Here is a 12,582-nt window from a genome sequence, read left to right as displayed (position 1 = left end):
GGCACGATGAATACGGCAGGAAAGACGACGCGAATATTTGTTCATTTATTCTAAGCTACGTGTCATACATTTATTTAAAAAAAATTGATGTAGGTTTGTTTGTTAATTATGTAATATAAATTAATTTAAATAAAAGATCAGTTTGAATTTAAAAGAAACGTGAGTCTAAAGCAGGGGGAGGTTAAATACAAGAAAAAAATTTTGATACAAGTTCCAAAGTCCGCTTCGTGCCAGTCAGTCAGTACAAAGTATTTCAAATGATGGAGCAATAATAATCTTTAAGCCGATGACGCGATTATTACCATGGTTATAGGAGTCTACTTAACGTAAACGCCCCCCCATTGGAGGTAATATAGAGCACTTCGGTTTTGGAGTCTTTTCTTAACGGAACTCGGATCATGTCGTTCGGAGGCCCACCCGGCGGATTCGGCGGTAAGTTTCATTACAAATCACGGACTTCTCCTTTTGCCTAGTCGTCGATTATAATTTCTCGATTATATTCCTGTCCAGGTCAATACCCGCACCAACAATGGATCCCAGGAGGCGGTTATCCTCCCCCGCCACCTCATTACCCGTCTAACCCTTACGTTCCTCCAACGGCTCCTCATCAACCGACTAATCCGTACATTCCCCCGTCGGCTCACCATCCTCATCATGGTGGAGGTCATATGCACCACGTAGTCCAATGGGTACACGCCTCAGGAGGTTCAATTCCTTATGGTGCTGTCCAAGGAGGGTATGATGAAGGAGTTACTCTGTACGTGGGCAGAGCCCATCACGATGGTGATTTAGTTCCTGGGAAAGTTCATCCTAGTCATAACTGCTGCTATATAGCGTTCGGAGGTAACGAAACACCTAAGCATAGCTATGAGGTAAGTAATCTAGTTTTTAACTACTTGTACCACAATATTAGTATCATTAACTATATCTATTATGTCAGGTTCTGGTCAATCCAACCAATGCTCATTTATCTTGGGTCCACACTCACGAAGGTGGTATCCCACCAGGTGCCGTAGCTGCTGGTCACACCAGTAATGGAGAAACCCTGTATGTTGGTCGACACCATCATGAAGGAAGTCTGTCTGTAGGGAAAGTTCACCCTTCCCATAATTGCCTTTACATTGCTTATGGCGGTCGAGAGATTCCCTATCATCAATACGAAGTTCTTTGCGTTCCTCCGACAATTTATTAAAAACACATTGATAATTGTGTAATTGGTATTACCATGGTATTATTTAGCTACAATAATTTTAATAAAATATTCCATTATGTAATAAAAAATTGTTCAATTGGAATGTTACCTAGCTAAGCCATTTAAATTAACCAAGGTTTTAAAATAATCTACAGGTTTTTTCATTGGAATATCAAATGAATTTGTTACACTCGTATCAAAATTACTAAGCCCCGTATCACTATCGGATGATAAGTTTCTTTGTAGAATTGAGTCACTGGCCTGGATTTTAGCTACATGCATCAATAATTTTTTACACGCAGCGACTGGCTTATCAGTAGCTACATTTACAATATCTTCAATATCAACCTAAATGATAAAAAAAAATGGGAGAACATCGAGTGAAACCATTAATTTGTCAATATTATTTAAAAACTTACGCATGGCAATCTCTTTTCTAACAAATAATCTTTCAATTTAGTTTTGTCAAAATGTACGAAAGGGCACCCACCCTCTTCAGTTGCACCCCTTGTACTGGAATTTTGCAATGAAAGACACGAATGACTGCTATAATTTATTTTAGCTCCTTCCATTCCATATAAGTGGCGCAAGCCGTAAATAAACTTATTTCCGTCGGATTTCCAATGGTGTGAACAACGATGCTTTTCTTTTGAGCAGGCACTTACAACTGGCTTGGAATAATGTTTACTCCAAAATTCAATACTGGATTGTAAAGGAAGACCACAGTCTTTTAAAAATAACGTGTACTGAATCTGAAAAATTTATCAAGGGTTATATTGAGTTATAATGAAAATTGATTAGAAAAGATACTAACTCTTCCAACATGAGTTAGACGGTTATAAGCGTGAAGAGAATGATTTAAATGTTCCATGCATGGTGGAAACAGCTTTGAGCTGCGATTAAAGGTATTTAATGACAAATTGCAACCATCTTGTTGAATTTGCGTCTTGAAATTCAACATGTAAAATTTTTGCTGCGTAATAATTTAATTTATTTTTATTGGTAAAATAAAAAAAGGTTTTTTTCATACCATTAATAATTGATTAAATCTTCGAAGTCTATCATCGTTATCCATATTTGAAGCAAAAAGAGAGTTCTTTTGAATGGCAAGTGCTTTTGATAACAAAGTATCAAATAAAGTTCCTAAGAGAGCTTCAATATTTTCTGGAATGTTGAATACAGCTTTGCCTTTTACAACTGGAACTTGATGTTTCTCAACCAATTCGGGTACAAAATAAAAGGGAACTAAAATCATACAAATTTCATCGTTTCAAAATTATGAATATTTTATATAGTTAATAATGGCATTTATTTTACCTGTTATTTTGTAAGATGTAGTTGGAATAATAGCATAGTAAGAAATTAAAGACATTGTTATATTTTTAACCACCCAGAGTAACTCTTTAAATGAAGAGTTTAATTCACTTTGGTCTTGTAGAACATTGGATATTTGTCTCTTAAGAGATTTCAAACTTAAGCAACGTTCATTTAAGCTTTGCTTTTTAAAACGTAGCTTAAATAGCTTTACTTCATTACTAACAAATAGGTTATAAAACGAGTAACTTTTATGGCAACATAATCTGGAAATAAAATCAGTTAAAAGGCAATATCATGGCAATATGTAGGATTAATTTTCAATATTTTCACCTCAATGTAAAATGGGATAGCCGATCAAGAAGAGAGGAATCTATCAAACAATCGGATTCCTGCACAAAAGTTCCATCCAAAAAATTAGAGATATTGGAATCCTGCAGTTTCTCATCTCCAATTGTGTTAATAAACATGAGAAATTTAATTCTAGTTTCACTAATTTCATATAGCTTTTCTAGAGTAGTTTTTCCTTTTGGGGGAGCGACATAAAATGTCATTTGAATTTTTTAAAACCGCCGCTTAAGTGTTTTGAGTTCAGACAAATAAGCAGACGTGAACACATTGAAAACCTCTAAAATACGACATCTGGTGACAAGATAAAAAATGTTTTAATGTGTATATTTATTTATTTATTTATTTGCAATAAAAAAAACCACGAAGCTAGGATAGCTTATATGTAGCGGTAAGTACATTTAGACAATACAGTAGGTATATACTAAATAGTATTAATAAAAAGGGAGAAAAGGAACGAATAAATATAAAAAAAAATAACAATATGTATATTCATAGAAATCTCATAGGTAACTAGAATGCTGCCGCCTACGGCCGAGCTTGACGCCAGTTCGCCTTGAACCTTCAGTCAATGAGAGGCCGTAGAGTGGTTCCGCCAAGGAGGATAATAATCCTCCTTGGATCCGCTACTATAGCGGGAGATAGGTGACGTCATTATCTCTGGTGACATTAAATTCTTGGCAGAACCACTCTTTGAGCTCTGATTGGCTGAGATCTGGCTATCGTCTGCCACGGCGTTTGGCCCATTTGCCAGTTACACGGCAGCATTCTAGTTACCTATGAGATTTCTATGGGTATATTACATGGGCTGCGTTCAACAACTCTAAAAAAGCTCAGCGCTGAGCTCAACGGTCAGGGGTTTTTGCTGAACGGGTTTTTTGACTTCCGTTTTGGACGTCACGTTGATCATCGGAGACTCAGCGGAAACATCGGCAAAAGCATCTTTTGGCAGAGAGTTCCAATGATTAATAGTTCGAACAGCGAAATGCCATTGACGGGTGGTAGTGAGGAGTTGAGGACCCTGGGTTTTGTTATTTTAACTTCATTGCTTCTTGTTCTGAGCAAGGAGTCGAGTTTAAAATGGGCAGAGAAATTGCACGCAGAGGTACCTGTCCACATGCTCCACACAGTAGCGTAGCCAGGATTTTGTTTCGGGGGGGGGGCACACCATTGAAAAAAAAGTAAAAAAATAAAAATATTTGTACGTACGACCATACGTTTCGGGGGGGGGCATGTGCCCCCTGTGCCCCTCCCCCTGGCTACGCCACTGGCTCCACAATTGGGTTAAGTCGTTTAGGGTATGCCGAAGAAGCGGGGTGTCCAGGTTGAGGCGTTTGTCTCTAGATTCAGGGGACAATTTTTCAAGGCCTTTTGTCAGTTTCGTGAACTGGTTGTGGGCTTTAGTCAGTCAGTCTTCATCACCCGCCAAACGAGGGCACCACACTTCAGAGGCGTAATCAATTTGAGGTAAAATCAACGAGGTGTATAAGGTTCGCATTAGCCTGGGATTCCTAAAGAAGAATGCTCGCCGAGTAAGGCCCGTGATGGAGTTTATGTGATTGACCACTTTGGTGTATGGTGGCTGAACTTGAGAGACTTGTCTATCCAGACTCCTAAGTCCCTAACAGGAGAATCACACTTCGGAAGTACAGCGCCATCCATGGAGTAGGTTAAACAAGGGTTTTTACGACCTAGATGGTGTACTCCACACTTGGAAATATTAAAATTCATCTTATGGTCGGAAGCCCACTGCGACACTGCGTCCAGATCGCCGCGGAGGTGACGGTGGTTCCGGCAAAGATAATATAACTACGTACCCTAGATTCGAAATTACGGCGTTTTCTCGTGAGGCTTTTACTGAGTTCACCCCGGAAGTAGGAAAAAGCGGGCTCCATAGCAGGGTGAGAAATAAGGAATTTCAATAGATAACCCAAGATTATATTACTCACCTTTAGTTTTCTTTCGTTTAGAAACATTTTTAAAGCTACAGGCATGATCCATTATTGTTTTAAAACCATATAACGCAAAATATCTGGTATCTTGAAAACCGCAAGTCAAAAACCACGGCGCAATTTTCACTAAAACTTTTTAACTAGATGTCGGTAGCCCTGCCAGCAGCGGCTCTATGGAGGCAGTTTTTCCGACTTCCACCGGGAACTCAGTAAGAGCCTGCATTACGTGCAAGGAGCTTGATTTCCAATCTAGGGTACGTAGTTATATTATATTTGATTAGATGTGTGGCGATTGACGGGGCCGCTAAAGCGCGATCGAAGTTGGCCGTGGTCCAATGAAGGCTAGGGGGGGGGGGGGTCAGAATAATGTAGAAGGGAAATTGGTGTATACAGCTAAAAGCCTTCACACCATGCGCGCCAATTTTACGTTCCGAAATAAACATGAAAATTAATGTCAATAAAAAAACAAAAACAAATTAATAAAACTGTACAACATAATTAAGTCAATTCAATACAGGTTCGTACGCAGGGTTAAAGTTATGGACGAATAGCCTTTCGCAGAATGTCACAAGTTGCCTCAATCACACCGTGGGACCCGGCGTGGATCCCCGTTAGTACGTAAACCAATGTTTCCGGAAGACCCTTATGATGTAAGGTACATCTGAGTAGGTGCCGAGCAGCGGCATTTGAAGGGCAGTCAAAAAGGATATGGGAGGCATCCTCACGCGCGCCACACCGAACACAGGAGGCGGTGGGGCTCAGCCAAAAACGATATAATAAGGCCTTGGTAGGAAGTCTGCCGCAACCTAGCCTCGCTAGCAGGGTGTCATCCCGTCGCATAAGATTAACGCGCATAATAGCACGAGAATCAGGGATCCGCGAGGGATAGCCAGTGCCGTGTCCATGCCGAGGTAATAGCCCGTCCACACGCACTCTTTAACTCCGCTAGAGTAGAGGGAAGGAGGAAGTTAATCCGCCCAGGACGCGGAGGGTTAGTAACCCCTGCAAGACTATCCGCCAATTCGTTTCCCGGTATTCCCACATGTGCCGGACACTACAGCAGAGTTATGGAACTAGAGTACTCGTCACAGAGGGCAAGAATTAGTTGAACCATTGGATTAGGAGAGCGCGAATAAAGTTGAGTAAGGGCGCTTTTTGAATCCGAGCAGATTACTAGCGGCCCGTGGAGATGAGACGACGCGTAGGAAAGTGCCATTTGAATAGCGAACAACTCAATCCTATTGATTGGGTGCCCGGAATCCAGGTACGAAGTCGCACCGACTTTCAGGGCAGGAATCGCGAAAGCCGCACCTGCCACTCCCGAGTCCGACGCGAGTGAGCCGTCAGTGCATATCACCGTCGCGTTTTTGGCGTAAGGTTCGAGAGTCGCGAAGAGAAGCTGGCGGAGTGCGTCCGAACTATGATCCTCTTTGGGAGCTGTGAGCCACCGCGGCACAATCGTCGCTGTTGGAGGTTCCCATGGCGAGGTTGACTTGAGGGGAATGTGCCGCCTGCTGGAGTGGAAGAGCCAGGTTAGATTGTGAACCTGAGCCAAACGCCACGCCCGCAGAAGAAAGGGGAGCCTGCCCAGAGGAAAGCGGTGCTCCTAGATCTCCAGGGGAGCAATTGTCTTCCTTATGAGAGCTGGATAGAAATCAGGAGTATCAACTGCTCCGCACGGAGCCAAAGTGAGTACGTCTAATAGGTCTCTCCTAGAACTCAGCGGTTGAAGAGCTGCCTCGGTTTACATCAACCTGATAGGCGTAGATGGCGGAACTCCCAAAATAACTCGAAGAGCCGCATTTTGGACCTTTAATCCAACTTGGCAAGCAGGGTTGCCGACGCTGACGCATAGAGAGGGCTCGAATAGTCCAATCGAGAGCGGATTAGGTGGGTGTACAGAAGCCATAGAACGCCCCGCCCCGCCCCCCAAGTACTCGCTGAGACTGCCCGCAAGAGGTTTAAACGCTTCATCGAAGATGAAATGAGGGACTCGGTATGTGGTTTCCAGGAAAGGCCATCATTGATTACTCCCCCTAAATACCTGTAGGAGGGCACGCGTGCCAGGAGGGTGCTTCCTAGGTTGAGAGTGAGACCTAGTGGGATCTGTTTCACTTTGGAGATGGCCATGTACTAGCATTTGAGCGGCTGGAAGTTGAGGCCCCATGTGACTCCGTAGGCTGAAATATTATCCAGAGCGACTTGCATAGTCTCGTACAGAATGCGAAGACTCCGACCACCAATCCAGGCTGCAATATCGTCTGCGTGTTCCCCTTGGCAAATCGCTTTAGGACCAAGCCGGGGGATCCCGTCCAGCATGACGCTAAAGAGGATTGGACTGATAGAGCTTCCCTGGGGAACGCCTCTCGTAACAGTAAAAGGCACCGATAGCTCTCCATTAACTCTGACTTGGGACGTCCGGTTCTCCAGGAAACTTGCCACCCAACGGAGGAGGTTGCCCTCGAGGCCGTAGCTTTGGAGTTTATATAAAAAGCTGGTAGCTGCGTTCTCATTGTGTTTGTTGCTCCTAGATGACTACCTAGTACCTAAAAATGCTCAAATTGCCCGATTTCAAAATTACGTTTTTGCGCGTGATAGTACCATAAGTCTATCATAAGGTCCTTATGATAGACTTATGATAGTACCTTTACATTGTGAGGTATAGCAGGCTTATTTACCTGTTTTTATACCCTAACATGGCGGCGTATTTTCACGTGCAAAATGAATTTTAAGATCCCCCAATAATAAACGTATTTTGAAAAAAAATTTATATTAAAACTGCATAAATTTTTTTATATACAATTCTACCAAAATTTTAATGTGTCTAATTAAACATGAATTTTTAAAAGATAACATTTATACATTATATGCTACAAATCTGGCTTTAAAATTTGACATAGGTAGAAATAAAGACTAAAATGGCTTTATACATAGGACGGTTTAAATAAGATAAGAATTCTATTTGTAAAGTAGGGTTATGAAGTAAATCCTCAAACTCTATGCTAAAATATTGTTTTTCTTGTAAAAACTCCATCACTAAAAGAAATAGCGCAGGGTGTCGATAAAATGCAAAACATTTGCTATAATTTGGCACAGTCTCTCGTACACTGTCTGTCAAAATGTCAATGTTGAAAATGGAAGACTTATCATTAACAGCAAACATTTTTTCTTTCCAAAAACCATTGACTATGTCAACTATGTAACCATTAAGTACTGCTACAATATCAGTACTTATATTACCAGTCACTTTTAGTTCCTGCACCACTAGCCTGTACTTGACCAAGAGCGAACATACTTTGGATAGAATGTAGGGGGAAAATGATAAAAAGGATAAATAAATGAAGGCGGACGAAGGGGCAATGAGGATCTTGATACGTTTTGATAGCAGGAAATCAAGCATTTTGTCGTGAAATTTCAGTGTAACCATTAAAATAAGTCTAGGAGGAAATTCATATTGACCCAATAGGTCATTACACAGTTTGTCAATGTATATTTGCAAATTCAAAATTGTTTGAGCAGCCAATTCAATATCTTCATCCATTAAAATCGGTAATTTATAAAGAATCCAATTATCACAAAGCAAGCATAGAGAATTGATATACTGATATTGAAATTCAATTGTACCACTGAAACATAAATGTTCAAGTTTCTTCAATATATCTTTCCAAATTATGGCAAAGTTTTCCATATCTAGATTTGAAATTAGTGATAAAACTAATTGCCTATTCTGTTTGCCATCCCAATAGTTAGAATACTCTTGAAGAAAAAGGCTTCCATCAAAATCAGGGTCAAATTTCCACAAATACAAAAACTCTGCAAACTTCTTTAAAACATTAAGGCTTAATTGAGATATGTTTTCATCCATACAAATATCGTAGCTAGCAACTTGAAGCCAGAATTTACATTTCAGTTTGAGCAATGACCCTTTGTAATTGATGAAAATTTGATATTTGTACGGAGAATTGAATATATCTGGTACAGTGTATTCCGAATCCACTCTGTTTAATAACTCTTGAAAATCTTCATAGTTTGTAATTTCTTTCTCTAAAGCAACGGAAAACCCATTCAGGACTCCTTGGTCACAATGCCGTAAATAAGGTCCAAGAGTCAAATTTAAGTTATTTCGCACTTTCTGGAAGGCTTCTCTCCAGTGCACGGGACTCCGAAATATTCTTTTCACTTTGGGAGCTATTCTAACTACTTCTGGTCTGTAAACTTGGTAGAGACTCAAAAGCCCGATCAAATAAGGTTTCTGGCCTACTTTTCTGTTCAACCGCATCAACTGTCGTATACGGTAAGTTGTCACGTCATTTTTTCTAGTGATGACATATAATAAATGAGCTGCATATTCTGTAACATCATCATCAAATAAGCAACAAAATACTGCATCATATAGTTTCTGTATCACTGCTTTAGAAGCTGAAACATCGTAAAGGTAAACCGCGACAAGCCACTTAAAAAGTTCAACCTTTAATGTTTTCCCAATTTGACCCACCGATATCCAACCCAAAATCCTAATTGTCGCTTCTTCAGGCACAACTTCAGTGGGAATGAGGCATTTCACTAACTTAATAAGGCGTTTCATAGCTAGAACCTTCAATTTTGATTTGATAACTCCAACAAGTTGATACGTGTGATTAGGGGACAAACCATTTTGCGTCGCAAAGTCATTTAAATAGTTTGTACATCTGTCAACACGAACTATAATGTTGTCGATGAGTTTGCTTCGCGTATCTAAATTTTCTAAAAAATCTATGGCGCTTCCAACATTGGTAAATTCTTTTAAATTCGAAGACATAATTGTTACTGACAATGACAAGGCTTAACTCAATAGCCATAAAACCCTGAATTGAACTTGATTTAGCGGAGTTCTGGAGAAAAAAAAACACAATTAAAATAAAATAATTATTTGTGCAATTAAATAAATCCAAGTTATATTTCGGATTAACCTACTTCAACAGAACTAAAAATCAACAAAACCCGGTAACTTTCAAAAATTCGAATACTAGAAAGTAACCGTAGTAACGGCTCTTTAACGCCACCTATCAAGTCATAAAGAAACTACCTAACGGCGGTTTTTCCAAACTGGAAAAACGCGAAACCAACTATAATTCCGAGAATCCGATAGCGGAAGCAGAGTTTTGTTTAAAATGTCGATCTTATAAATGGCCCAAAAGTAGGCCCACAACAAGTTAATTTTCCTTTAACTCTATACGTTTAACCAAAGATAATATAACCTTGGAGTAGAGAAGTTGACTGGACGGGAAAAGAGGGTGGGAAGTCTGTAAGCTCAACGTTACCCAGAATCCTTTGCTCCACGGTAGGGGCGCCTTAGTGTCGCCCTCATTCGGGTTTTTATTGAAATAAAATTGTAAATATTCGCCATACTTTAGTTTTGAAGCTTGGAGTAGTTAAGAATGAATTTTTATTTCCGATTGTATTAGTTCTTTTTATAATGGATTGTTTTAGTTTAAATTTTTTTGGATAACAAACATGATCACACATATATAAAATTTTCAAAAATTATTAAAAAAAATGAAGGTAAATTTTGTTCTATTATCTAATATTGTACTATAAACCAAGGCCTAACAAGTTTTTTTCTCTTTTATAAATTAAAATTATTAATTGAATCACTTTTGCAATTTTTATAACAGCAGTACTTTTTCATTATGAACAATACTAACTATGTCAATGGCTAAACTATATAATACCGTCTTTAAAACATGATTTTGATTGTAACAAATTTGCCATTAAAACATCTAAGTTCAAACCTTTAACGGTTTGTTCGGCCTTCGTTCTAAAAAATCAAGATCAAATATTCACAACACCCTTGGAAATAACTCTCTTTTTCGTCGCTAGAGTAAGGTAAAACGTAGGCCCCTACCAAAAACGCAATGCATGCTGGGAGGGCTTAGGCCGAATTGATGGGGGAAGAGACTCAATGCTACCGATATGGGAATTTCCCCTCCAGTCAACTTCTCTACTCCAAGATATAACTACGTACCCTAGATTCGAAATCACGGAGTTTCTCGATAGCGCGTTTTATCGTGAGGCTTTTACTGAGTTCGCGCCGGAAGTCGGAAAAATCGGGCTCCATAGCAGGGTGAGAAATAAGGAATTTCAATAGATAACCCAAGATTATATTACTTACCTTTAGTTTTCTTTCGTTTAGAAACATTTTAGAGCTACAGGCATGTTCCATTATTGTTTTAAAATAATATAACGCAAAAATATCTTGTATCTTGAAAACCGCAAGTCAAAAACCACGGCGCAATTTTCACTAAAACTTTACGTTTTAGCTAGATGTCGGTAGCCCTGGCAGCTCCATGGAGGCAGTTTTTCCCGACTTCCGCCGGGAACTCAGTAAGAGCCTGCGTTTACGTGAAAGTGCTTGATTTCGAATCTAGGGTACGTAATTATACTATCTTTGGTTTAACAATGACATTTTTTCATGCTTCCTCTATCAGGGCTACCAGATGAACCTTTTAAGACTCGCCCAAAAACAATTGTAAAAACCACCCAATGGTACATGTTAGTATTTTAGTATTTTAGTGAAAGAACATTTACTCATATAATAATTATTTATAATTATTTCTAATCGCCAATAGAAAGAGTTCCATATGTTCAGAAGCCTATCTGGACGCTTTATTTCTTAAAACAGATTGATTGAAACTTATAGCGTTTTCCATTTGACTGCTCTCGAGCGCTCTTGATTGCTCTGACCAACATTTTATGTTCCATTAGCGTGCTCGGATCTGCTCCGATCAAATTTCGCGTGTTCCCTTTCGCGCTCTCGGGTGCTCCTAGATCGCCCAAAACCGATCTGCCGATTTCGACAGTTCAACGGATTGAGATCGAGATCGGAGTAAATTTTCACGTGTTCCTTTTAGATTTTTTGGCAAAATAACAGACCAAGACGCGAAAATTCAAATTACTAGCAGACGAAACACAACAAAGCGCGGGAATATGTTCATGGAATGTTCCATTTGCGGTTTTACTCTAGTCAATTGGGGCGAGATCTATGACGTCAGAGACAGATTAGGAGCGAATCTTGAGCAAACAAATATAAAACGCTATAACATGTCAATTTAGATCTTTTTTATAAAATTTGTAAGACTGCCCTAAAACCCCTTTCCGTCCATCTTTTTTTCCCGCCGAAAACGACCATTCAAAACCGTCCAAATTGGACGGAAACCGCCCTCACTGGCAACCCTGTTCCTCGTTACGAAGGGAAATAACGCGCAGTCAATTGGGGGTCGCTTCAGGCTGGACAAAATCCAAACAACGCAACGTGATGGATAACTTAGAACGAGAGAAATATCGCGAATATAGGACTACACGTTTCCACGACGAGTTGGGGAGGGGGAGAGGGAGACGACAGAGGAAACCGAAATCGAGACTGGAAGCGATTTACCCGAAACTTTCATCCTACCTAGTGACCCCAAACGAAACGCTACTCGCGTTTTTGACTCGTCGTCGTCAGTCACGACCGGGTGTCGCTTACCAAATACGTTGGTGTTTACTATAATTCTCTTTTCAATTTATGATATTCCAAATCTCAATAGCAACTCTACCGGAGACATTTCTTTCGACAAAGTGAGTAATTTAGCCAGCTATATAAATAACAATTTTAATCCCTGGATGTTTAAATATTATAAATCAATTTATTAGTCTAGTGGAAGTGTGGAAATTTCCATAATTCCTTTAGGCTGTAGAGTTAAATAAGATATCGGAATAAATCGTACAGTCTAGCTGTATAAATAAAATAATAGCAGA

At 39.7% G+C, this 12,582-nt stretch overlaps 4 protein-coding genes across 4 annotated transcripts in view; 2 read left to right on the top strand and 2 right to left on the bottom strand.

Annotated features, from left to right (window-relative positions):
* The first annotated feature begins 245 nt into the window (after nt 1-245).
* On the top strand, nt 246-1,744 carry LOC149924938 (pfs47 receptor-like). Its single transcript, XM_090159735.1, has 3 exons — nt 246-432; nt 511-872; nt 941-1,744. Exons 1-3 carry the CDS (start codon nt 399-401, stop codon nt 1,190-1,192), a joined length of 648 nt encoding a protein of 215 aa, XP_090015861.1. The 5' UTR covers nt 246-398; the 3' UTR covers nt 1,193-1,744.
* LOC149924937 (uncharacterized) lies at nt 1,167-3,094 on the bottom strand. The gene is made up of 6 exons (XM_090159734.1): nt 2,840-3,094; nt 2,510-2,772; nt 2,223-2,437; nt 2,007-2,165; nt 1,612-1,944; nt 1,167-1,540 (listed from the first exon to the last, which is right to left on the bottom strand). Exons 1-6 carry the CDS (start codon nt 3,058-3,060, stop codon nt 1,298-1,300), a joined length of 1,434 nt encoding a protein of 477 aa, XP_090015860.1. The 5' UTR covers nt 3,061-3,094; the 3' UTR covers nt 1,167-1,297.
* A 3,130-nt stretch (nt 3,095-6,224) lies between these two features.
* Nucleotides 6,225-9,604, bottom strand: LOC149924936 (centromere protein I-like). The gene is made up of 2 exons (XM_090161675.1): nt 7,737-9,604; nt 6,225-6,450 (listed from the first exon to the last, which is right to left on the bottom strand). Exons 1-2 carry the CDS (start codon nt 9,602-9,604, stop codon nt 6,225-6,227), a joined length of 2,094 nt encoding a protein of 697 aa, XP_090017801.1.
* Nucleotides 9,605-12,267: 2,663 nt separating this feature from the next.
* Nucleotides 12,268-12,582, top strand: part of LOC149924935 (uncharacterized) — a 29,017-nt gene continuing 28,702 nt past the window's right edge. The window contains exon 1 of the mRNA XM_090160281.1: nt 12,268-12,402. The gene's annotated coding sequence lies outside the window, so the exon portion shown is untranslated. The remainder of the gene's footprint in view (nt 12,403-12,582) is intronic.

Source organism: Leiobunum rupestre, chromosome 10 (genome assembly GCF_980474605.1).
Source record: "Leiobunum rupestre chromosome 10, qqLeiRupe1.1.hap1, whole genome shotgun sequence".
Classification (NCBI taxonomy): Eukaryota; Metazoa; Arthropoda; class Arachnida; order Opiliones; family Sclerosomatidae; genus Leiobunum; species Leiobunum rupestre.
The sequence above is the reverse complement of the archived record's forward strand: the minus strand, read 5'-3'. Positions and strand labels throughout refer to the sequence as shown.

Excerpts from the sequence above, each read along its gene's own strand:
- LOC149924936 (XM_090161675.1), bottom strand. The coding sequence starts at position 9,604 with ATGTCTTCGAATTTAAAAGAATTTACCAATGTTGGAAGCGCCATAGAT. Across the intron at positions 6,451-7,736 it reads TCTTATTTAAACCGTCCTAT|CTCTCATAAGGAAGACAATT; the intron begins GTATAAAGCCAT and ends ATTTCTATCCAG.
- LOC149924937 (XM_090159734.1), bottom strand. The coding sequence starts at position 3,060 with ATGACATTTTATGTCGCTCCCCCAAAAGGAAAAACTACTCTAGAAAAG. Across the intron at positions 2,773-2,839 it reads CTATCCCATTTTACATTGAG|ATTATGTTGCCATAAAAGTT; the intron begins GTGAAAATATTG and ends TTTTATTTCCAG. Across the intron at positions 1,945-2,006 it reads GTCTAACTCATGTTGGAAGA|ATTCAGTACACGTTATTTTT; the intron begins GTTAGTATCTTT and ends TAAATTTTTCAG.
- LOC149924938 (XM_090159735.1), top strand. The coding sequence starts at position 399 with ATGTCGTTCGGAGGCCCACCCGGCGGATTCGGCG. Across the intron at positions 433-510 it reads CCCACCCGGCGGATTCGGCG|GTCAATACCCGCACCAACAA; the intron begins GTAAGTTTCATT and ends ATTCCTGTCCAG. Across the intron at positions 873-940 it reads CACCTAAGCATAGCTATGAG|GTTCTGGTCAATCCAACCAA; the intron begins GTAAGTAATCTA and ends CTATTATGTCAG.